Source organism: Poeciliopsis prolifica, unplaced genomic scaffold (genome assembly GCF_027474105.1).
Source record: "Poeciliopsis prolifica strain line A6 unplaced genomic scaffold, Auburn_PproV2 SCAFFOLD017, whole genome shotgun sequence".
Classification (NCBI taxonomy): Eukaryota; Metazoa; Chordata; class Actinopteri; order Cyprinodontiformes; family Poeciliidae; genus Poeciliopsis; species Poeciliopsis prolifica.
In genome coordinates this window covers 7,908,937-7,931,427 of record NW_026562392.1, presented here as the reverse complement: position 1 = coordinate 7,931,427, position 22,491 = coordinate 7,908,937, and the positions used below count along the sequence as shown (strand labels likewise).

The window sequence follows — 22,491 nt, the reverse complement described above, 5'->3', positions numbered from 1 at the left end:
GTAGGGCTCAATATTGAGATGCTTTGATTAGATGAGAACAAATCTGAACCTTTAGGCCTACATGCAGAACACAATGCAGAGACAATGCTGCTCTTTAGCAAATGCAGGGAACATGGTCAGACCTCATTTGAAGTTGGATGGAACTATATATTAGCCAAGCCTGATAGAAAACATGTCAGGCTGCAAAAGTTTTGGCTGCAAAAGCTTTGAGACTGGCGGACAAGATACACCTATAAGAAGGAACAGTTCTTGTATCCTTACTCTTTGGATTCATATTCATGCTTTATCAGATAAAATCAGACAATGTGCAGTTATAATGTGACAAAATCAATCAAATCAACCATATTTTATTTTTATGGCATCTTTCAGCAACAAGGCATTTCAAAGTACTTTACATCATATAAACACAAAAATACAAGTCATAGAACACACAGTCAAGAATTGAAACATTACATTTTGTCATTGTTATACATCAGAATGTTGACTATTGTTTCATTGCTTATCTTTCTTTATGTCCAAAGAGAATAATTTCAGTTGTGTTTCTATTCAACTGAAGAAAGTTTTGGCACAATTAAGAAAAATATCTGTACACCAAAAAATATTCTGCAGTACCTTGTCTTGCAGGAGGCTCTACTCAGTGCGTGCCTCTTCTCTCAGTTTCACCAACTACATCAATATATGAAAGTAGCTAACACGATGCAAAAGCTGGCAGGTTTTGATAATCTGGCAGATAAAAGCAGAAAAAAGTCCCACTTTCCTTCCAGTCTGCAGATGAGCAATACTCCTACAAAGCAGACTGCCACATTAACTGAGAGAAAGATCACATGCTACCCAACATACTACTAACATTCTTGAGTGAAAAGATGACAGATTTGAAAACTCTGGAAAGTAATTTTATTATAAAGAGCAGAACATATTACAGCAGACAGGATAACAATACAACTCTTTTTGATAACTTTTGAAAATGTCCTGTAGATTGTTCAACTGCACAGTAAGCAAAAAATTATTCAATGAATGCAGAGTAGGATGAAAAAGTTCTCTGCTGGAAGATGTCTTTATTATTATTTTGCATCACCTCGCAAAGGTGTGAGGAAGAAATAACAAAACTGTGTTATCTAAAGTCTCTGTGAAGATCTTTGTGGTTGCAAGCTGTTCCAAACTGTAAGCTTGGTCTGATGCCCTTTCTGCATCCAACGTCACAAGTAGGAGGAAGTGTCTTGGTTGAAACAAAATACAAAGGGTTCAAAGGATGTACAGATTGTATTTAAGATTAGATACTGATGAATGTTGTCATTTTAAGGATGAAACCACAACAAGGACCCCGAGTGGCCTGGAGTGCCCGATGAGTCTCTACCAATATCCAAAGTCAGAAAATGTCCACTTGTAGCTCCTACATCATGACAGTGGAGGTGACAGAAGATCTGGACATCACTGAACTTCTCCTGAATGAGTTCTCGGTAAAACTCACAGGGCCAGGCGCCCATTTCTTCAGCAACTGCATGGCTCGTCTCATAAACTTTTGTCCCACGAAGGCGTATATGATGGGGTTCAGGCAGCAGTGTGTGTACGCTATTGTCTCTGACACTATGATCCACTCCTTGATGCGCATCTCCACAGTGCAGCCAGTGGCTAATAGGTTTTTGGAATACAGGAAGTTCAAGAAGCGGCAAATGTGATACGGACTCCAAAACAGGAAGAAAATGATCATTATAGAGATGATGAGCTTGATGATTCTGTGCCTTTTGGCCGTCCTCATTTTCACCAGAGTGGGGATTATCCTTGAGTAGCAAGCCACCATCACTAGCATGGGAATCAAGAGACCCAGAATATTTGTAGCAAACATATCGTAATAGGCCAAGATGTCACTGTCCGGTTCGTAAAAACAGCTGCCATTATTTTCTAACTTTGCAAAGATGAAGGTTGGAAGAGACACGCAGATGCTCAGGATCCAAATGAACAGAATCAGAGAAAAACACGCCTTTGTTGTGCGATACCGTGCCACCTTGTGAGCGTACATGATAATGATATAGCGGTCAATCGTCATGATAACCATGAAGAAGATGCTGCTGAAGAAGCCGGTGCTGTGGGAGCAGGACAGGAAACGGCACATGAAGTCACCAAAGGTCCACTTGCCAACCAGAGAATAGTGAATGTAGAATGGGAGCGTCAGGAGGAATAGGAGATCAGACAAGGCCAGGTTGAAGAGACACATGTCAGTCATGTTGGTCTGGTTGCGATGTTTCACTAGGACGCAGACAACCAGGCCATTTCCTTTCAAACAGAAAGAGATCAGATCAACATGTTAGATCCTGGCAGAATAGTTTGTTGTAGGAGTGTCTTTGGAGCTTAATTTATACTCTTACCTAAGAAGCCCAGGATGAACACCAAGGTGTAGATAGTCACCAGAAACCCCTCAGAAAATGACCTCATATCATCCTGCTCACATGGAGAGTAGGTCTTGTTTTCATCGAAGTAGTAATAGCCTGAATAATCAGCCGACGTGCTCAGGAAGGGGTCTTCAGTGATGTCTGTAGACAGAGATGTTTCATCAAACATCAATCTCATTGTCAGTTCATTCAAAAGTTGTTGCAAAAATATTCAGATGTTCATCTAAAGGAAGCTGATTTTCAACTTAAAGAAACAAAATATGTGGCTTGTATTAGCAATCTCAACTAGCTGTTGTCCTGTCAGCTTATTCTGACATGAGCCGTACGTTTCTACAAATTAAGAAATTAGCAATGTGTTGTCAATTGTGGTGAAATTACTTTAAGAATTCTCCAATTCCTAAAGTGTCTACAACACTTAGGATAAAGACACACCAGTCAGTCTGCTGGAGTTCAAAATCAGATGATCTTAAAAAAAGACTCAGATTGTTCCTCTTTTCTAGATGCGGTGAACTTTTTTGCCCACTATTTTTGGTTACGAACACTTTAAACTGCAGGAAGTACGTCAATATGGTTTTTGAGGTGATAACAAAAAAGAATATATGCATACTTTGGAGACATATGACTTAATGGTAAAGTAGTAAAGAGTTAATGTAATGCAATTTAATGTCCTTGGAAAAAATACAATAACTGGTCAACATCATAATCTCAACGAAAACAGGAAATTGGTATGTTTCTAAATTTGGGTCTTAGTCATGCTTAGCAAACCTCAGTTCTTGGCTTATTTCTGCAGATAAAAATAAATAAGGCCTGGAGCCAGTTTTAGTCTAAATCCAATCATCAAAGCTAGAGATATTGTTTTAAAGCCTAAAACCACTTTAGATATCTCTATGATTTTATACCAGACCTCCCTGCTATTCCTTAGCCAGCTCTTTATTCTTCAGTGCTTCTAAAAACTTCTGATGCCTTTAGACAACAGCTGATTTTTTTGTTTTGTTTTGTTTTACTGAAGTTAAATAAAACACATGTGGATTGTGGGCTCCTTATTTATTATGTGACTCAATGCAATTGCACTGCAATGCACTAGATTTTATTTGCATTTAGAAAAAATAAAACAGGGGGTTTTTTTTATGCCATAATTTGTAAAGTCAGCATGTTATTTTCTTTTCACTTCGTAGTTACAAACTACAGCTTCATACAAGTATGGTAACTTCGGAGTTACCATACTTTTATTGGTCTGACACAAAAACACATGCAGTGCAATAAATTTTGTGGGTTTAATGTGACAAAATTCTAAAACCTTAAAGCGTTATGAACTCTTTTGCATCTGAACAAATCGGAGCGATCCTGATACAATGACGAATCACTCAAAGATATAACATCAGAGGCCAATAGCATATATTTAAGAATTTTTTTATTGAAACAGAAGCACAAAGTTCAAGCCTGCCTTGCCTGTATTGACGTGTGTGTGAATTATTCAATAAGCACCACAACACAAAACTTGTATGTAAACTATCTGTAAACCAAACACATCTAGCTGCTTAAACTGCTGACATCCTGGAGGCAAATTTATAAAACAGTTCATAATGAAACCTTTGTCCGCCATCTGCTGGTTATTGCAGATAATGCATTCAAAGGTAAGAACATAAATATACTGCTCCACGTCATTTTATTTCACCATAGCTGTACATTGTTTCTCATGCATGTGACTCAGGAGGTATGAATAGTATACATATCGGTCAAAGGTTTCTGTACACTCATTTCTTCTGCATTATTTTTTTACAAAATGCAAACACACAGATCCTGTTTAATGAAAAAATAACTTCTAAAAATGGAGAATATTCAATAATTTTGTTTCTTTTCTTTTTTATTATGAGTCATTCTTAATTTATTTATGCCCAATTGAACATGATATTGCATTTTATTATATTCAAAAATTTACTTTTGAGTACAATACAAAATACAATACAAAAATTTTGAACTAACAGGAGCTAAGAGTAAAACTTCTAAAAATACACACACACATATATATATATATATATATATATATATATATATATATATATATATATATATATATATATATATATATATATATATATATATATATATATATATATATATATATATATATATATATATATATATATATATATATATATATATATATATATATATATATATATATATATATATATATATATATATATATATATATATATATACATATATATATATATATATATATGTATATATATATATATATATATATATATATATATATATGTTTGTATTTTTAGAAGTTTTACTCTAAGTTTTATATATATATATATATATATATATATTATATATATATATATATATATATATATATATATATATATATATATATATATGAAAAAAGAAAAGTGCAAAAACTCAAGTTATTTCTATTTGTTGAAATGCACTTACTTGACATGGTGGTGTCTCAGTGATACCTTCTTCAATCAGATAAAATCCAAATTTGCTTCTGAGGTCTGCCTGCCTCTTTGCGATTGTGATGCTCTCAAACGAGCAGAAAGGATGATCTGCCTCCAAACCCGCACAGCCTTAATAAAGTGACTAGAAACAGTGAGAAACTGAAGTGCACATGTTGTTTCCTGTTAGTCCCTGGGCGAGATCTTTATCTCTACACTTCTGATGACGATCTGGCAGAAAAATAGAACATAATGACTTGTAAAACAAGTGAGAAAATCTGCCAGATACTGACAAAACGTTTTGACATGCACATTATATCTGGTGATTTTTATTTAAAAGCTCTTTGTCATGCAAGTTTCAGTGATGATGGAACAATGGGGGCAATGTTATTTGCATAGCATGTTTTAAGATCATTCTGTCTCAAAAATCAGTTTTCAGGCCATTTTATTAGTCTGCAAAAACACAGTTTGTTATAAGTTTTATAAATATATATAAACTAATATATACTTATTTATCTTTTATTGTGATATCCTAACTGTCTTCATATGTTTGTTCCTCTTTCTGCTTTTATAAATATCGCTTTTAGGTAACGTTTGTATGCAGCTGTAGAACCACAGTTTTTTGACTTATTTGAAGCAGTCGAAGGCACAGACTGAACGGAAACACAGACAAAGTTTCAGTGGCCGTCACACATTACATCTTTCAAAATGACACATTCTGAGAATAGTTTGTACAGTGATATGTTGTCAACTTTGGTACCGGTTTGCAGATGCTTGACCAAATTACTTTAAGAATTCCCCAACCTGCTATTATTGGAAAACACTTTCAGGGATTTTTATTGAATGAACATTTTTTATTTTTTACGTTGTTAAAATGTTAATCTGTCTGTTTTTGGGTTATTTTGCCACCGCTTAAGATCAAAATATTTTGTTGGCATGCAAAGCGTGTCTACAAGATTTAGGGTAGAGATACACCTGTATGTCTGCTAAAGATCGGAATCAGATGATCTGAAGAAAAAAGAATCTTCCTATTTGTTAGAGGAACTGACCTTTAAATGCCCGCTATTTTTGGTCTATGAACACTTCGATCTGCAGGAAGAACTTCAATATGGCTTTTGAGGGAATATGAAAAAGCATGTGTGTATGGTTAAGCCTCCTGTTGTCTTCGGGTCAAAATGACCCGTCACTGTGTTAAAACCCCCCCAAAAATCCACTAAATGTAATTTTTTTAACTTGAGATTTTAAGACTTTTCCTAGATTGGCCAAAACAATAGAAAAAGTTAAATGTTGCTTTTATTCACATTTCCATGTAAGCTGTACAAAAAAATGTACAAAGATGGTCTTCGGTCAAAATGACGCGTGAGGCAAATAGAGTTGAAATGAAGGTCACAGAGTTATTTACAAACAAAAGAATGTTACAAAGTTTTAGTTGTTTAGTTCAGTAGTTCCTCTTCTGTTTCAGAAGAGGAAGTAGAGGATGTATCCAAAGAAGAATATGGAGAGGAATACAACCCAGAGCATGATAAATCATCTTCAGAAGAAGAAGAACCAGGGGATGCGAGTTGTGACAGAGGGACTGAGGGGTCACACTGTGACATGTGACAATTTCTTCACCTCTTACGAACTCGAACAGCGGCTCCTGAAGAGGAAGAAGAAGAATGACTGCCCGCTGGCCCTTGGTCATCTTCCACAACGTCATTGATGTGTCCTCCTACAATGCCTTTGTGATTTGGAGAGAGATCAACCCAACCTGGATGTCTCGTAAGCACAACAAGAGGAGGGTGTTCCTGGAGCAGCTAGGAAAAGCACTTGTAACTCCAGTCATTGAAAGAAGGAAGCATGTCCCCAGCACAGAATAGCTTGCATAGCTTGAATAGCTATTCTTGAATAGCTAGAATAGCTAGAATAGCTTGAATATTCAGAGTGCAGCAGCTCCTGATCAACCTGGGGATCCATCTGCCACAGCGACTTCCCCAGCTAGGCCAAGTAAGAGGAAGAGATGTGAGTTCTGCCCTCAAAAGAAGAACTGTAAAACACATACTGTGTGCTGCAGGTGTAAGAAATATATCTGTAAAGGCTTTGCACTTGTATACTGCCCTACATGTGCTAATTAGTTGAATAGGTTATGTTATTTTTCATATTTTTGTAATGTACATTCTCTTAAATTGTTCACTGGAGAAAAGTAAAAGAAAATGAGTCATTGAGATGAATGAAAATGCATTTGAAACTCCTTTTGCACATTTTTTTTCTTTTCTTAAGCTATAAAAATTCAAATGGAGAGGGAAAACGCAAATATTTACACATTTTGTGGTGAATTACAATATACAACATGAACTTTGGTGTTTAAAATTTAATTGAGCTGCTAATATTGGGGGTTCATTGAAGATGGGTCATTTTGACCTGGAGGACACGGGGTGTATACAGAAAGTGAAGCGAACAAGAGGGTTTTAAGGGAACACATGACTTTTTGGAAAAACACAGTTAATCTCTTTAATGTCATTTAATGTCCTTAGGAAAAAAAAAAAAAAAAAAAAAAACATAATCTCAAGTATAATAAGAAATTAGTGGATTTCTAATTTTGGGTGTTTGTTCTGCTGAGCAAATCTCAGTTCTTAGCTTAATTCTACACACAAAACAAATAAAAATAAATAAGGCCTGCGGCAAAGTTTTTGTCTAGAAGATTTAGGCTGCATACACAAAATTGCCTTCAAAAAAGGCTTTAATTTAAGTAATAGTATGATATTAATCAGCAGTTTCTCCTTTGGGGTTTTGAGCGGTTTCTCTCTTTTTTGTCCTTCAGAGGTCATACAACCACTATTTTTAACCATGTCAGGCCACACTGTACTTACTAAAAGGTTTTAGATGGTTTCCTGCTTCAACCAAATGTATTTAAGTTTATGGTGGATTGAACCAGTCAAGCACAACAGGGCTCAACCTTTTGAGCAAACTGACTTTTTAAATCGCATGTACTGGAGAAACAGGCTCGGTCTAACTTAAAAGTAGACTTTTAAGTACTGCAAAACTTTCGAAAGCAATCAATAATGAGGAATAGAAAAGGGACATCAGCTGTGTAGTGGTCAGCTTACCAGGAGACAGGTCCCCGAATGAAATATATGTAGCACTTTCAGATTGAAGAATTTTAAATTCATTACAAACTTACTAAATTATTATTATCATTATTATGAAATTAAACCTCAGGTTACATACAGTTCGGGGCCGATTTTTGAGACATCTAAAACAAAACGGAACATTGTTCCCTCAAGACCCATGGTAGGGGGAACTACTTATTTTGTGTTTAAACGGTGACCTCTAGTGGTGGGAAAAATACAGTGCAACTATGTGTTTGTGTGAGAACTGCCAGTGCGGATATAGCTAATTCAGATCTAATTTAATTTTGATATGAATTAAATCATCCACGGCTTTGTCCAAAACATAGATGATTCACTCAATATGCTCAAAAAGTACCAAAGTGCCTAATTGGCGGTAAATCCAACTCCTGCGAGCTATTTTTGCGCCTCCGCTCTCCAGCTGGCACTCATTGAATTCCCGATGAGAATGATTGGCGGAAGATGTGCTGACGAAGGCGGGTTGAGGAGAAATGCGTCAAGTTTCCAACAGAAAAACAAAAACTACTTAAGCAGGCCTTCAGAATAAAACTATTGATTGGTTGCGCATATTCAGCAGAAATTACAAAACCCTGCTGGAGAAAAGCCAGTTGGAGCATTTTACTTAGTTTGCTTAAAATTTTCACATTGCATAAATTAAGCTGTTTGACGAACGTTTCTGTTTTGATCAGGTACTGTTTATTTCTTCATAGCTCACCATTATCTCTCTACCTTTTCCTCTCGTGTTGGTTCACGTGTTCTCATTGTTGTTCTTTGCATTTGTTTCTTTAGATGCCACTTTCAACTTGCAACGCCAGAGCCACATGTGACTGGAGATAAATTATTACAAAAAAGTGCTTCATCTGCTTCAAGGTTGTTTTGTAATCATTGCTTATTTGCATTCTTTTATTCATTAGTCTTCAGAATTTGCACACAACGCTCTATCATTTGCCTGCATGATGCCATCATTGTCATGTATTAAATCAGATATGATGTTGAGTGACTCAGTATTCAAATAGCCCTTTTTATTTTTTTTACAGAATACTTTTAAAGAACACTGCCCATCTCTGGGTCAGGACGTTTGTCGAAGTTTCATTTTGAAAATACTTTCCGGAAGTAGTTACGTGGCTCAATGTATTTCTGCAACTTGATAACGTTAGAGGTTACTCAGCCACTGGGAGACGGGGATTATATCAAGTGGATTGGGCAAGTAATAAACCCATTGGAAAAGAACCAGTACAACTTCTAATTTCTTATGGAAGAGCGCTTGACTTAGCAGTAAGTAAAATGTATCTGTCCCCGAGCCTAACGAGCAGAGACGGCCATTGTGCTTCAGGTCAACGTGAACTTTTATCACTTGCTATGCCTCCGCATAAATACATGTAGATATACGCTTCTAAAAGAATAATAACAAAAACATGCTGTTATTCATTAGAGCAGGGCCTTTTCAAAAAATATTTTTGTGCACTGTCCAGGTGATGTTGCGGCATTGACGTTATGGGCATTCCGCATATTTAAAAAGGAAGAGCGGAGTTTTTGTGGGAGTCTGGCTTGTCTGGAGAGGATCTCTTAATAATCAGCGTCATGACGGAGTCCTCCAAACCCCCTTCAGGGTGAGTATCAGCACACACTGCACCTGAAACTAACTTTACGTCAGTAAAGTTAGTCTCGCCTAATTGACCACAGCGACATCGATTCTGTTGACCTTCTTCAACTTTTGTGTGCGAAAGTTTGGTAGTTATTCTTAGGATTTAATTGAATATGCCCGTTTAATGACGTGCATGTAGAAATACTCCATGAAGCACATAAAAAGAAATGCAGAAAGACAAAAACCACTTGGACTTTTTGTTGCAGCTGTGCTTACTTATAGCATCATTTCTGAAGGCAGCACTCACTTCTATTATGAAAATGGGTGCCATTGTGCATTTCAAATGTTTGCTTGATGTTGGAAAACCTCTGGGTCTTGTGAAACATGTCCTTCTCTCACATTTTTATAGTATGTGTGGTGCTGCACATGTTTTTCTATTCACAGTAGTGCATTTAAATAAGAATCAAGGGTGGTGATCTGTGTTTTTTTTTGTTTTTTTTTTTGCATCAGGGTGGGGTACGCAACTATTTCTGAGATGCCACTTGCATGTTTTATTTATTGATTATATTTCACAGTCAACTGACCACCAGAGAATAACATTTCAAAACACTGAGTTGTGGAGCAGCCCCCTTGATGAGCAGTAGACCTGGGGTTAGTGCTGCAGTGCTTAATTTTGTTGAATTCCACCATCACCGTGTGTCAACAAGGACTTTCATCTTACGACTCTGCCACAGAGGCCAGATTTGTGGAGATCATGGCTGAAAATGTCCAGTCTCCCACCAGAGCTGTTGAATTCTGGAGCTTTTTCCAAAATATTAAAATAGTTTCTGTGATTAATGCTTTTTCTTCATTTCTTTCACATTGTGCCATATTTTCCACTGACTGAAAAATGTCTCGTGACATGTCCAAAGCTTGGGATATTGTAGACTTTACTATAGCTTGTGGTTAGAAACGGCACTGATAATGTAAAGTGAACATTTGGCGTGTGTATCTGTTATTTTAAGTGCACGCCTGTTTAACCCGATTACAGAGATTTCAGAGTCTCAGGCACTTTTTAGCTAAATTACAAAGTGACTGTCCACCGAGTCTGCTGGCACCGGAGCCAAAATGCCTTTTCATCTTTTCGCTGTGACGGTTTTCTTCAACATGCATCACCAGGACAACTTCTGTGTTACAACTTCTCCTTCGTTATCACTCTTTCTCTAGCTGCCTTACTGCTGTGATCGTAATAAAACAGAGCTCATAAAATCTTGCTAACAAACTTGCTTCCAAAACCCACCCAGCATGGTCTCTCTAGCAGACACAGAAAAAAGACAAGACGACTCTTATGTGGGAAGTATTTTTGTAACCTAGCTTTTGAAATCTGAGCGCTGAGCTTTTATGTGGGTGTGGATCAGTGCTTAGAAAGCTAGAGTGTATCCTTCAGGTGTGGGAAGGGAAGAAGGCCTGAATGAATCTTAAATTCTGTGGATTAAAAAACATGCGATAAATTCAGGGTAACTTCCTTAAAGCGACAGTTTGATTTCTCACAGAAAACCGAGATCAGAAAAACTATTTCCAATCTGTTGTGGTTCATTATATAAACCTTAAATTTTGCTTATCTTGAGAATGATTTTGTTTTTATTGGTGCTACCAGTTTGGGCAGAGCAGGATGTGGGCAAGCTTCTGATTTTGCACATTCTTGATGTCAGTCAGAAAAGGAGCATTTTGTATTTGCTAAGAATGCAAACTGATTATAAACACCAGGGGATGTTTTCAATCCTTTATTTCTTTAATTCATAAAAATAAATTACACCTACCCTTCACAAAAAACCTAACATTTAATATTTATATATATTAGACCAATAAAGAACATTTTTTTAAAAAATAGGCATGTGGGTGGGATTAATCACAATTAAAGGACTTAATTTAACAAATGAGCCACATTCGAATTATTTTATTTTTTGAACGTCTGTCATTTTCTATGCATTAAATACAAAAAAACTCGGGACATGTGGGAACAACATGTGTTAAAGTAACACTTTTTATTGGGAAACAAGTTAGAATAGCCCAAAATCAGAAGCAGATAAGATCTTAAAGATAAATAAAAATCAGTATTGGCAGCAAACGCATCTGTGCATCTAATGTAATTTTTGAAACGAAACCATGATGTGAAAACGCTTCAAGTTTGATCCTTTTAACTGTGTAGGTCGGAGCATTTTGTCAGCAGATTGCATTTAAATTAGATTTGTTGTAGTCTGTCCTGTTGAACTCTGCAGAAAACACATACCTTTTAATTAACAGTCTTCCTCTGCATGACTGGTGCGAGTGTGCTTGCGTGTCTTTGCACATGTGTTTGTGAGAGAACAACTTCCTGAGAGTTTTGTTTGTGTGCGGTTTGAGGTTTATTCAAGAGGCCTTTTAATAATGTGGGTTTGTTGCATATGCCTTGCCTTCATTTTCCAGAAGCAGTAAGGAAACGGCAGACGTATGAACTTAAACTGGGGCGACTGCGATATTTCTTAAATTTACAACTTCTCTCAAGTGTGTGGGTTTTTGTTCTTCAAAGTGCTTTATAGAGCTGTGACAGCTTTATAAGGAGGTTCAGTTCTTCTGTATGTCTTTTATGGAGGTAATTTTAGTCATACGAGTTCTTTCCAATCTGCATTTCACATATAAAATTTATCATTTTCAAACAGGCCACATGCATATTTCTAAATATGAACTTCCTCCTTTAAACATAAAGAAAATTCATGTTGAAGAAACTGTCTATATACAGGCCTCAGCAACTGACACATGCTGCCTTCTGCTTCACAGCTGTGTTGGACTTATTGTTCTTGTCTCAGAAGCTTCTGTTCTTCTTGGTTTTGCCTCTGCTCATGTTTAGCTTAATTGTGAAAATGACTGATGCTTTAATTTTTTTCAAATTGATGCTATAGAATGAGACATGCATTTGTATTCAGTCACCTGAGTTCATACTTTGAAGTTCAACACATATTTGGAAGGTTTGCTGCTGTTGTAGCCACAAGTCTTTTGAGTTTGTCGCTGTCAACTTTGCATCAACATACATATTTTCAAATGTTGCACAGAATTACAGAGAAGAAAATTATATATCATTTTTATTTCACTTCACAATTGACTAATTGGGGTTAATCCATCACATAAGGAGTCGATGTAGTATAGAAGAGTGTAAAACTGAGTGAGTAGAAACACTCTTAATTAAAAAAAAAAAAAAAATATCAGTTTTTTATGTACAAAGAGAGACTGTTGTCCATTTGTCACAACTTTATATTTAGGCTTATTTTATGGTAGCTTAAATTAAACCCGTCTGAAATGTGAGCTGGACAGGAGCGCACTAATTTGAGGTCATGTTGTTGGCAGTTCTACAGCATCAACCATTTAGCAGACCACTTTGACTTAAATAATGTGTGGATGTTGGGTTTCCACAAGCTTGCAAACTTCAACTCGACTCTTAAATTTAGAGATAATTGGCAGAAATTGGTAATAAAATGTTAAGTGTAATTTTCTGTAGTAATGGGATTTCTGTTTAATGTCAAATGAATATTTGATTAAGGGCAAAAACACCCAACAACATCCCTTCTATGTACCAATAAACAGAAACTCAGCTCTGAATATTCACTCCAGACTAATGCGGTGCTATATTTATCACATTTTTCTACACTGGGTGTATTTGTAGACAGTTGTTCTTCCTGGGCTCCACCACACTCTGGGCTACGTTATATGCCAAACCCTCTGTTAGTGCTGAACACATGAAGTGGGAGACACTTTTTAACAACAAAGACCTCTCTGTACAGTTGACAATGTGAAGTGTCAACAGCGTACAGACAGAGAGTGTTTGTCTGTTTAAAGCAGCTGTTATGAGTCAGTTTATTTCTGGAAGCCCGCTGTCATATGTTAGTCACTGCGGTATGTGCGTTGGTAAAAGAGGAAGACAGACGGACTGCACATGTTTGTGCATCCAGATTTAACGTAGTGTGTCGGATACTACAAGATTGTTGGACCTTTTAATCCATTAATGCAGAGAAAACAACCACATTATGCTAACAACATTTTTTTGAGGCGTCATTATGAAAACAATTGAAGTCTGCAGTTTAGAGCCTGTTTATGGTGACATTTCTGTGATGTACATTGAGAAACACAACAAGTGAAAATTCTATTTGATCTCTTGTTCTCTAAATAATCTGATTTCATAAAGATGGATGCTTGATTTAGTCTTTATAAAGGAGTAGGTGTTGCCATTGTGTAAGCTGTTCTAGCAGTGTCTGCATCATAAGTGTTTTTCCTCAAGTCTCTAGTGAGAGCAGTATCTAATTGAACAATCATCTTGGGGAATAGAGAACAGACTAATTAGCATTTCTAGCTGTTGTGCTTTTACATGATCTCTCTGTCTTTTCACCATCAGCTGCATTGTTTTTCTGTTCTGCAGTTCTATATCAGAAAACACATTTCTCTTTTTTCTTCAAACATCTCTTATATATTTTTCTTATTTCTACTGGGATTGTTTGTCACTCATCAGTCTAATTAAACTGGAATATTGTAAAAGCTCCTAATTTATTAACTTAGGTCACTATCAATTTTTCTGAGATTTATTTTTCTAATGTATGATTACTTATTTTTTGTCTAATTAATCAATATAATGTGTTCACTTGGTATTTTTTTTTTACTAAACCTAATTTTATTTCTATTATCATTTATCTACTTGTAAATGATAATAGAAGCACCTTGGTCAGCTGAGATTGTTGTAAATGTGCTATTTACATAAACTGACTTGTCTTGATGGAGTTACTGCAATAAATACATTTTTCACTCATTTTAATAGTTTTCGAATGGGTCTATAGACTAACTAAAGACGAGGCTAAAATTACTGATTGTTACGATTCTGCACATGTGCTGCATTTTTTGTTACAGGCAAACAAAATGCCTCTAACTGTCCTTTCAAAGCAGAATAATTTCTGCACCTCTAGTGAAAAGGTGCATTTTCTGTAGCATTTTATAGATCCTCAAACAGCTTAATTGAGAAAATAGTAATACAATTGAGAAGATTAAACTGAGCACATGCAGGCAATAAGGTCAGATTTTGTCTTTGGTCAAAAGACGTCACCTTTTTTTCTTTTTGAGAATTACTGTTGTCCTGGAGTTTGTTTTGTGTGGAGTGATTCCCACATGGTTATTTGTCATTGGTCACAAATGGAAAAGGATGACACCAGGTATTATAAGAGGAGAGGACAAATAGAGTGGAAAGCCGTTACGGAAAGTGGACTTCCTCTTCTTAGGTGTGAAAGAGATATTGGTGGCTGATTCATCCTGAGGCGTTCATAGCAATACAAAAACATTGTGGCTTGTGTTTACTACATGCTTTGGTTGACAGATCAATAGTAGAGTGCTTTAATAGTCTGAAAGTCCATATTAAAGGAAACCTAGCAGCAATATACAAAGAGCGAGTTTCATTTGCATGTGAACGCTCAGAAAAATGTGATGCTATAGTATCTATTTCACTGCTATGCTTGAGGGAAGCGGTGCTTTTAGCAATGTTATAAAGAACCGCCATACAATTGATGTGACCTTAATGTATTTTTTAAAAATGTAGAGATGTGATGTGTTTTCCAATTCAGAACAATAATAAAACTGTATGTGCAGGCAAGACCTTCATTAGATGGCAAGACATCGTCGGCATTTGTCTTGCTGTGTGTTTAGGTTGCTAATTATGTGGTCAGTAATGCTTTCATCACGGTGTATACTGAATTAGAGGCTGCTTGGGTTGCTAAACAGGCAGTATGTGGTTTAGCAACATGTAGACAGCTTGTGTTTTAAATGTCTTCATGTACCAACAGAAAAAAATCTTTCCCAGCTTCTTTGCTGGTTTTCTTTCTTGCCATCCTTGTTGGTTTTTTGCCTTGTAGGACACACGCCCTTTGTGAGAATGCGTCCAATATTCACAGCTGCTGCTGAACTGAGGTCTGCTCTCATCTGCAGGCAAGCGGTGTAAATATAGGTTGTCATGGGGACACCATGACACCCAAGAAGTATGCTGGCTGGATTGCAGGATGGTGTATACATGTGGGTCCAGAGCGAAGTGAGGGAGTGTCTGGGATGTGCTCACATTCATCCGAGACAGGACAGTGGACAGTAATAAATGGTACTGATGATTGTTGTTGTTCATTCTAGTGTTTTTATCATTTGTATTTTTTTTTTTAAACTTGCTGACTGCATATCTGTTTAAAGTAAAGAAAAATGAGGATTTTAATTCTTCAAGCCAGAGAAAAGTTTGTCAACCCTAACAGCAGCTTTGTAATATGAATGCAAGATGAGAATTTTCCTCAAACATGTGGGATGTCCCATCGGCAAGTTTGTGTTTGTTAGGTAGTCACCAATCCAAATGATGAGGCCCACATTTGTGTCTTTTGGAGCTTCTGACAACACTAACGACTAAATAGTGTTGTGTTTTCAATGTGACTCATTTTTATTTACAACTAAATATACCTTAATGTTGTTTGGTCACTTTTCAACTGAAGTCCGTTGTTTAGTTTTATGTTAAAAAGAAAATTAAATGTGAAAGATAAGAAGGAAGAAAAACAAAAACGTTTTAGGAAAGGTGCATACAGAGAACCGGACCAGACTGGAATGCCCAAAATTATTCATTAAAAGATTTTCAGAGATCAAATTGTTATATAAACCAAATGGTCTTGCTGATGTTTCATTAAACTTGTGTACAACAGTGTTTCCTGCGTCTTCCCTGATTACCAGGCTGACTTATAATGAGCCTGTTGCTACCATTTAGCCCTAAACTGCCTGTACTTGCAGTGCAGCCTTCACCTTCACCATCTTTCCTCTGAACAGGAAACATTAGAAGGAGAAAATATTTAAGATATATAAGCTATAAAATATATAAGCTCACATAAAGTAGTATGACTGTAGTATAGTATGAAACTATGTCAGACTGCACGTAGTGCTTCTGACAATGTCATAGTTAAACACGTGAACTGCAACCTTTTTGAGATCAAATACTCCTTGATTGATTTGGAATCCACGTGAAAATTTGTCAGTCACTTGTTTTCTATTGAGTTTGACAAACCAACTATTGTCTCTTGTGATGCCGCGACTCTCATACATACAAAAAGTCAGTCAGTTACGTCAATGTGATTGAGGACAGCTCAGCTCAAGGATGGGTGTTGCTTGGAGTCGAAAGCCAGAAACATAATCGCCATCATTGGAATAAAACTATAAATCTTCCCTTCCAGCAGGTAGTCGGCACCATCTGAGCTATCTGTCATTTCACCTTGATTATAGACATTATTGCTTTGTTTCAGTAGGGAACTATGTCACCCATCTGTGCGAAAAGTAGTTGATTGCAATGATCATCACTTTATCTATGACAGTCAGTTATTTAGCCAACAGATCCTAATGCGTAGAAAATGTTTGCAGCAAAGTTGTTCTTAAGAACTTATAATTCATTCAGGCTGTGTTTGAGTGTGCTTTGCCCTCCGATAGCTCTCTCTGCTAATTGTAAGTAGCAGACTTAAGCTAATTGCAGGGTGGCCTTTACTTTGTTGGGACAGATTTGAGAGTGGATGCTTTGTTCAATTGCTGAATAATAACTCACAACTTAAGACGACCAAGTAGACAGCAGGGGACAATCATTTTCAAATAAAAATGACAGATGGTAAGAGAAAAAGACTTGAATATTTGAATCACCACTGAAATACTTTTTCCCTCCTCCATTTAAGAAAGGGAGATTTGAGAGTTCAAGGCCAGGGAACCAATCTTGATTGCTGTTATAAACAGTAAACCTTATACTAGGTAGCCAATATTTTCTGTGCTATCTTTTAAGATCTGCCAAAAGAATTGCTGTTTTATTCCGTCATATCACATTATAAATGCAATATGACAATGAACAAAAGATACAGTAACAAGAAGTGATATGTTGTCAGTACTTTGTACCTTTTTTTTATTGTAATTTTCAGTTGTACTCATTGTTTTGGGCAGGGCTGTGACACAGTCTACTTTAAACTGTCACATTTTTTCTTTTGGCATGCTTTATGCATATAATGTTACACATAAAAAATAAACATAGTACCAGAAAAATATGGGTCTGAAGTTGCTGTAACACATGAAGACCCGTATTGTTTAGGGGAAGATTCGGACAATGTTCTGCTTGAGTCACGTTCCTACAAATCTAAGAACGGCAACAATGTCATGTTTTTGATAATCACTCTTTCCAAATAGTACATCAGAGTGTGTATGTGTATCTGTGGTTGTCAGTCCTGTGAATGGATGGATTACCACTATTTGTCAATTTTGATTGAAGTAATGAACCCATATCAAGGGCATTTGATCAAATGACCTAATCAGTCAATGTGCATGTGGAAATTATGTCTTGTATTACAGGGTTGCACATTATAACTTCTATTGTCTTTGACTCTAAGGACATCCTTGTAGGGCCTACTCCATCTCTCACCCAATGACATGGGTGGACAAGTTGCCACTAAATTAAAATAAATGAAGAAAAATTTATTTAGAAACAAAGTAGTTTTTACACATTTGCTTCTGTTCTAGCATTTGTATACTGTAGCTATGTCCTTCAAGCAAAATAACTGCATGTCTAGAAGGCAAGGGTGTCTTTTTTTATTATTATTATTTTGAGAGGGTGATACATTTTTTGTTTGAATTACTTCTTTGTAGTACCTCGATCTAAAACATCAGTCAGTTGACATGCTGCTGTCACTATGTGCTTGTTCGGTAGTGATAACCGCAAAGTCATTGACTCTGTGCTTTGTAAATAAACTGAGTCGAACTGAGTCTATTGCTCATGTTTAACGTGTTGCTGCACAGTGGCCCAGCTCTTAGCCATGTTTCCTTGTAACAAGAAGATAACGTTTTCAAATCTGAGCCAGGGTCTTTATGCATGCAGTTTGCATGTTCTTTCTGTGAATGTGTGGGTTCTGAATGTGTTGGATTAATTGGTCCATCTGAAGTGCCTTCAGGTGTGCGTATTATAAATATTGAAACAGGTGCATGTTTATCCAACATTTCTTTTAGTAGTGAAATCAGAGAATAGTTCCTCTTGTGAGTAATGGATGTCTGAAATCTTATCAGAAAATATTTTTTATGAACTTGGGGTAGTAATGTATCCTTATGAATGCTGTTTAGTCAAGTGAAAGGGACTTAGTGGTTCTGAAAGGTCCATTAGCGGTGTGTGTATTTGTGCATGTGCGTATAAAAAGAGCACTTTTGTAACGGAGTTCCTGCAGCGTCGCAGCACTGCACTCACTGCACTCCTTGCCAGAGCAGGGTTTCCTGCTTTTCCTTTATTACTTTTTTTACTCTACTCATCTTTCTCATTGCTTATGGTGATTCCAACTCTGTGGGAGACCAGACTTTTTCCTAAAGGCGTCTTTGTCTGTGCTGGAGAGAGGAAAGGAGAGAGCGGGAAAGTGAAATGTTGCTCTAAAAAAGAGAGGGAGAGGAGGATAGTAGCTCACTGTGCTAAGTCTGGCTGAGGCCCAGTCTTACAGGTCCACAGAGCCTGGTTCTGTTTATCTTTAAAGACCAGACCTACCAGGAAGGCTTCACATCCTAATGCCTTTACAGCTCCTCAAGCGTTTATAAGAATAACAATATTATAAACAATGTAGTACTGTGTTTATGGTACTAAACATAATACCATGAATATGTTTGAAGGAGTTCTATATTTACAGTCTTCAAACTTAATAATAAAACAAACCCATAACTATAATTTACTTCTAAATGGATTATAATCAGTGTTGTCATAACCTTAATTGTGGGCTGTCGTTTCAATGACTCAACCAGCGGAAACCACTCTACATTGCATGAGTTGATGACTTTCTGTGTCCTCTAGGTCAGAGTTAGCCAATGTCTCGCAGCCTGTCAATGTTTAACCTTAGTCAGGTTAGAGTCCGCTCGCTGTCATGCTCATTCTTATTTTTCTATCCTGAACGGGGTGGCAAAACCTCAGAACATTAAATTTTACAGTGCTGGGTTGGACAATAAAAGACGGGCACAGCGATTATTTTGAGGAGTGTGCTGAATCTTAGAACATTTGTAAAGGTTGAGATTTATTCTCAACACCAATTGTTTGGACACCAACGTAAGGATTTCCTTTGATGTAAGTGAGATGCTTCTGAGATTCTCATGTACTCTATGAAAAAAATGTTGTCTAGAATAGTTGTTTGCCATTGTTTACATACAATGCATGACTTGTTATCTACTGTTTCTGTTGGGCTGCTTATTGTAGCTTCAGGGGTCTATGTCGATAATAATCACAGGAGGATTTTGTAATATAACTATTGTTCTTATGGGCCGGATATATACAGATGTTCTCAGTAGTTTTTATGCCAACAAAGTTTTATTTTCGGTAGTTCAGGAAAACCAGGTGATTCCAAGAACTAGGTGTTGGCTGGCATGAAATTCTCTCAGTGGAAAACATTCATTAAGCTTCACTGTATTGAAGTATTTATTCAAAAAACATAGTACTTAAATACCTAACATAATTATAATTATTGTATCTTATTTCTGTTGATGCTAAAATAATGTCATTGAATGTTAATAGTGCTATATATATTTTTGATTATTTTTTGATGCATAGATTTAATAAAAAATAAAGTAAACCCCCTGGTAAATGTAGCAGTTATTTTTAATAAAGATGCTTGTCGTGCAGAATGTTACACCTTAATTATTATTATTTTTCTTTCCAATTTATGTGAGCAGAAACAAGACATAAAAAAAGTTGTATCTAAAATAATTTTTTTTTTAAATTCAGATGAAGTCAAAGTATAACAGTACTGTTAAAAACAAACTTATTTAAATCTGTTTCCACGCCTGTATAGGAGGAGCCTTTTAGACATCAAAAAAGTGGTGCATAGCAGTAAGTGGGGGAAGGGCAGTCGTACATTAATCTACACTTACAGGGATACAGATGGAATTTTTTTTTATTGCCTCGGAAACAAATTTTTGTCGTGAAATGCTCACACTTTAAACCCTTTGTTTACCTTGGTAGCAGTAGCCAGTCCTTTCCAAGTTTCATTTTGGAAAACTATGATTCATCAGGTGTGTTATAGGTTTATAGGTGACTATATTTTTTATAACGATCTGTTACTGCATATTTTTATTCAAAATAACTACCCAGAGCTGCAATAAGATTGAAAAGAGAGATGTTTATGAGGGGTGTGATGGAATGAAATTCAAAGGTGAGAACTAAATGACACAGATGCATTTCATAGAAGTGTGGGCGGTCTGGGATATAGGAGAGATAGCAGTAGGAGAATCTGCAGACATTGTTAGTTAGTTAGAATCACGTTGAATCCGTAGCTGTCCAAAGATTAAACATCTTGATGACCAAACAGATGATTTCAGTTTCTGTTGTAGTATGAATGATGTCTTTGGTGCAACACTGCACCAAAGTCAGAAATACAGAAGAAACAAATGGCATTGGTATTCAGGCTGCTCTTGAGGTGGTAACAGTGGAATCCATTCACAAGTCTGGGTTGTTATGTAAGCAGCGCTGAATTCAAGAGAAACAAAAGTGTCTCAGTTGAAATGGAAGTAAAAATAAAATTAGTGCTTCTAAAAAGGAAATGAAAAACACCTGGAAACTTTTTCTGTCACATATTTCTGTATCTTTTTTTTTTTTTACCTTTGGACTTGTCATTATCCAGGAGGAGAATGAAAGTTCCTGCCCCACCTCCACCGCAGGCCCCCCAACCTGCTCCCCGTCATTTGTTCAGGTACCCTGTACCTGATGGAGGAGGGACATCAGCCATGGATGTTAAGGAAAACATCCTAAAGCCCACCGTCGTTTTCCAGCTAACTCTACCACATGGCTACCAGGTTTCTGTAACAGAGGATGGAAGGTTAGTCCAATGAAAGTGCACTGAAGCGCATGTTTAATCTCTCAAATTCCAGTGGTATTTGTTCAGTCACTTTGTCCTTCCATTGCTCTTATCTGCGAGGTATTTTGGTTGTGAATGCTGAAGCAAGTTCTACAATATACTGCTATTTTATTTAAACTGAAAACTCGAGAAATCTTTCAGTCTTAGAGTTGGATCATGTGAGTTAAACTCCCAAACTGGAATATGATAAATGGATGTTGCCCTATTTTATGGAGCCTGGTGAATGTTCACATGCCATTCTCTACATAGTGCACAGGCTTTTGTCCTGGTGTGCAGTCAGCTGACCTGCTAATGCACTCCATAATGAGGTTCCCTCTACTGAGGCAGAAAATTGGGGATGTCTTTGATTAAAAAAAAAAACAACAAAAAAAACAACAAGCCTCTCTTTATTACCCAAGTAGAATCTTAAGGCCAGCAGATGTCTCAATTGTATTTCCCACCAGTGTACAATTTTTTTATTTTTCCTCTGGTCAATTTTTGCATATATAATGTACTGATGCTTCTTGGTTAGTTAGAAAATCATTAAGAAGTCAAATTATTTCAAGATATCAGTTCAATAAATGTAACTCATGTATTTTTTTTACGTAAGTAGGGAGAGTAAAGGCTCCTTATGGAGAGTTTCGAGAGAATCCAAATATGAAGAGTTTCCCTTTGACATTTAACCTCTTGAAACATTCACTGCAGTGTCTGTTTTTAATAGTGGGAGTTATGGAAAATCAAATCTGCCTGTATTCAGCAGCTTATGGCAAAACAACTGTGTATGTAGGTTGTACATTTCTAATATAGTTCTAGCAACAGAGGCCTTACAAGTGTAAATTAGTTGCTCATTTTTTGCAGTTTTTCCATGCTTTTACTACTTTGTCTACCAGCCATTTTCCTTCCACTCAACTTTCCAATAACATGGCTAGATACAACCAGCTTCTTTGACGATGACCTATGGACAAATTGTTTCTTTATTGGTCATTTGTAAAATTAAAATAAAAAAAAAAATAATAAGAAAGCTGTACATTTGACATATGTGTGCGCCACAATTATGTACGTGATTTATTCACT

At 36.4% G+C, this 22,491-nt stretch overlaps 2 protein-coding genes across 5 annotated transcripts in view; one reads left to right on the top strand and one right to left on the bottom strand.

Annotated features, from left to right (window-relative positions):
* Positions 1 to 375: 375 nt before the first annotated feature.
* Positions 376 to 4,928, bottom strand: LOC129367584 (C-C chemokine receptor type 5-like). Its single transcript, XM_055042128.1, has 3 exons — positions 4,836 to 4,928; positions 2,364 to 2,528; positions 376 to 2,271 (listed from the first exon to the last, which is right to left on the bottom strand). The coding sequence occupies exons 1-3, from the start codon at positions 4,840 to 4,842 to the stop codon at positions 1,391 to 1,393; spliced, it is 1,053 nt and encodes a 350-aa protein (XP_054898103.1). The 5' UTR covers positions 4,843 to 4,928; the 3' UTR covers positions 376 to 1,390.
* A 4,177-nt stretch (positions 4,929 to 9,105) lies between these two features.
* cobl (cordon-bleu WH2 repeat protein) overlaps positions 9,106 to 22,491 on the top strand; it is a 50,858-nt gene continuing 37,472 nt past the window's right edge. For 3 of the 4 annotated variants that reach the window (XM_055041935.1, XM_055041936.1, XM_055041933.1), the window contains exons 1-3: positions 9,106 to 9,222; positions 9,420 to 9,557; positions 21,205 to 21,399. In XM_055041935.1, coding sequence (XP_054897910.1) covers positions 9,529 to 9,557; positions 21,205 to 21,399 — 224 coding nt within the window. In that variant the 5' untranslated portion in view covers positions 9,106 to 9,222; positions 9,420 to 9,528. Of the gene's footprint in view, positions 9,223 to 9,419; positions 9,558 to 19,498; positions 19,656 to 21,204; positions 21,400 to 22,491 lie in introns of those variants that run through there. The other variant, XM_055041934.1, reaches the window with a different exon arrangement.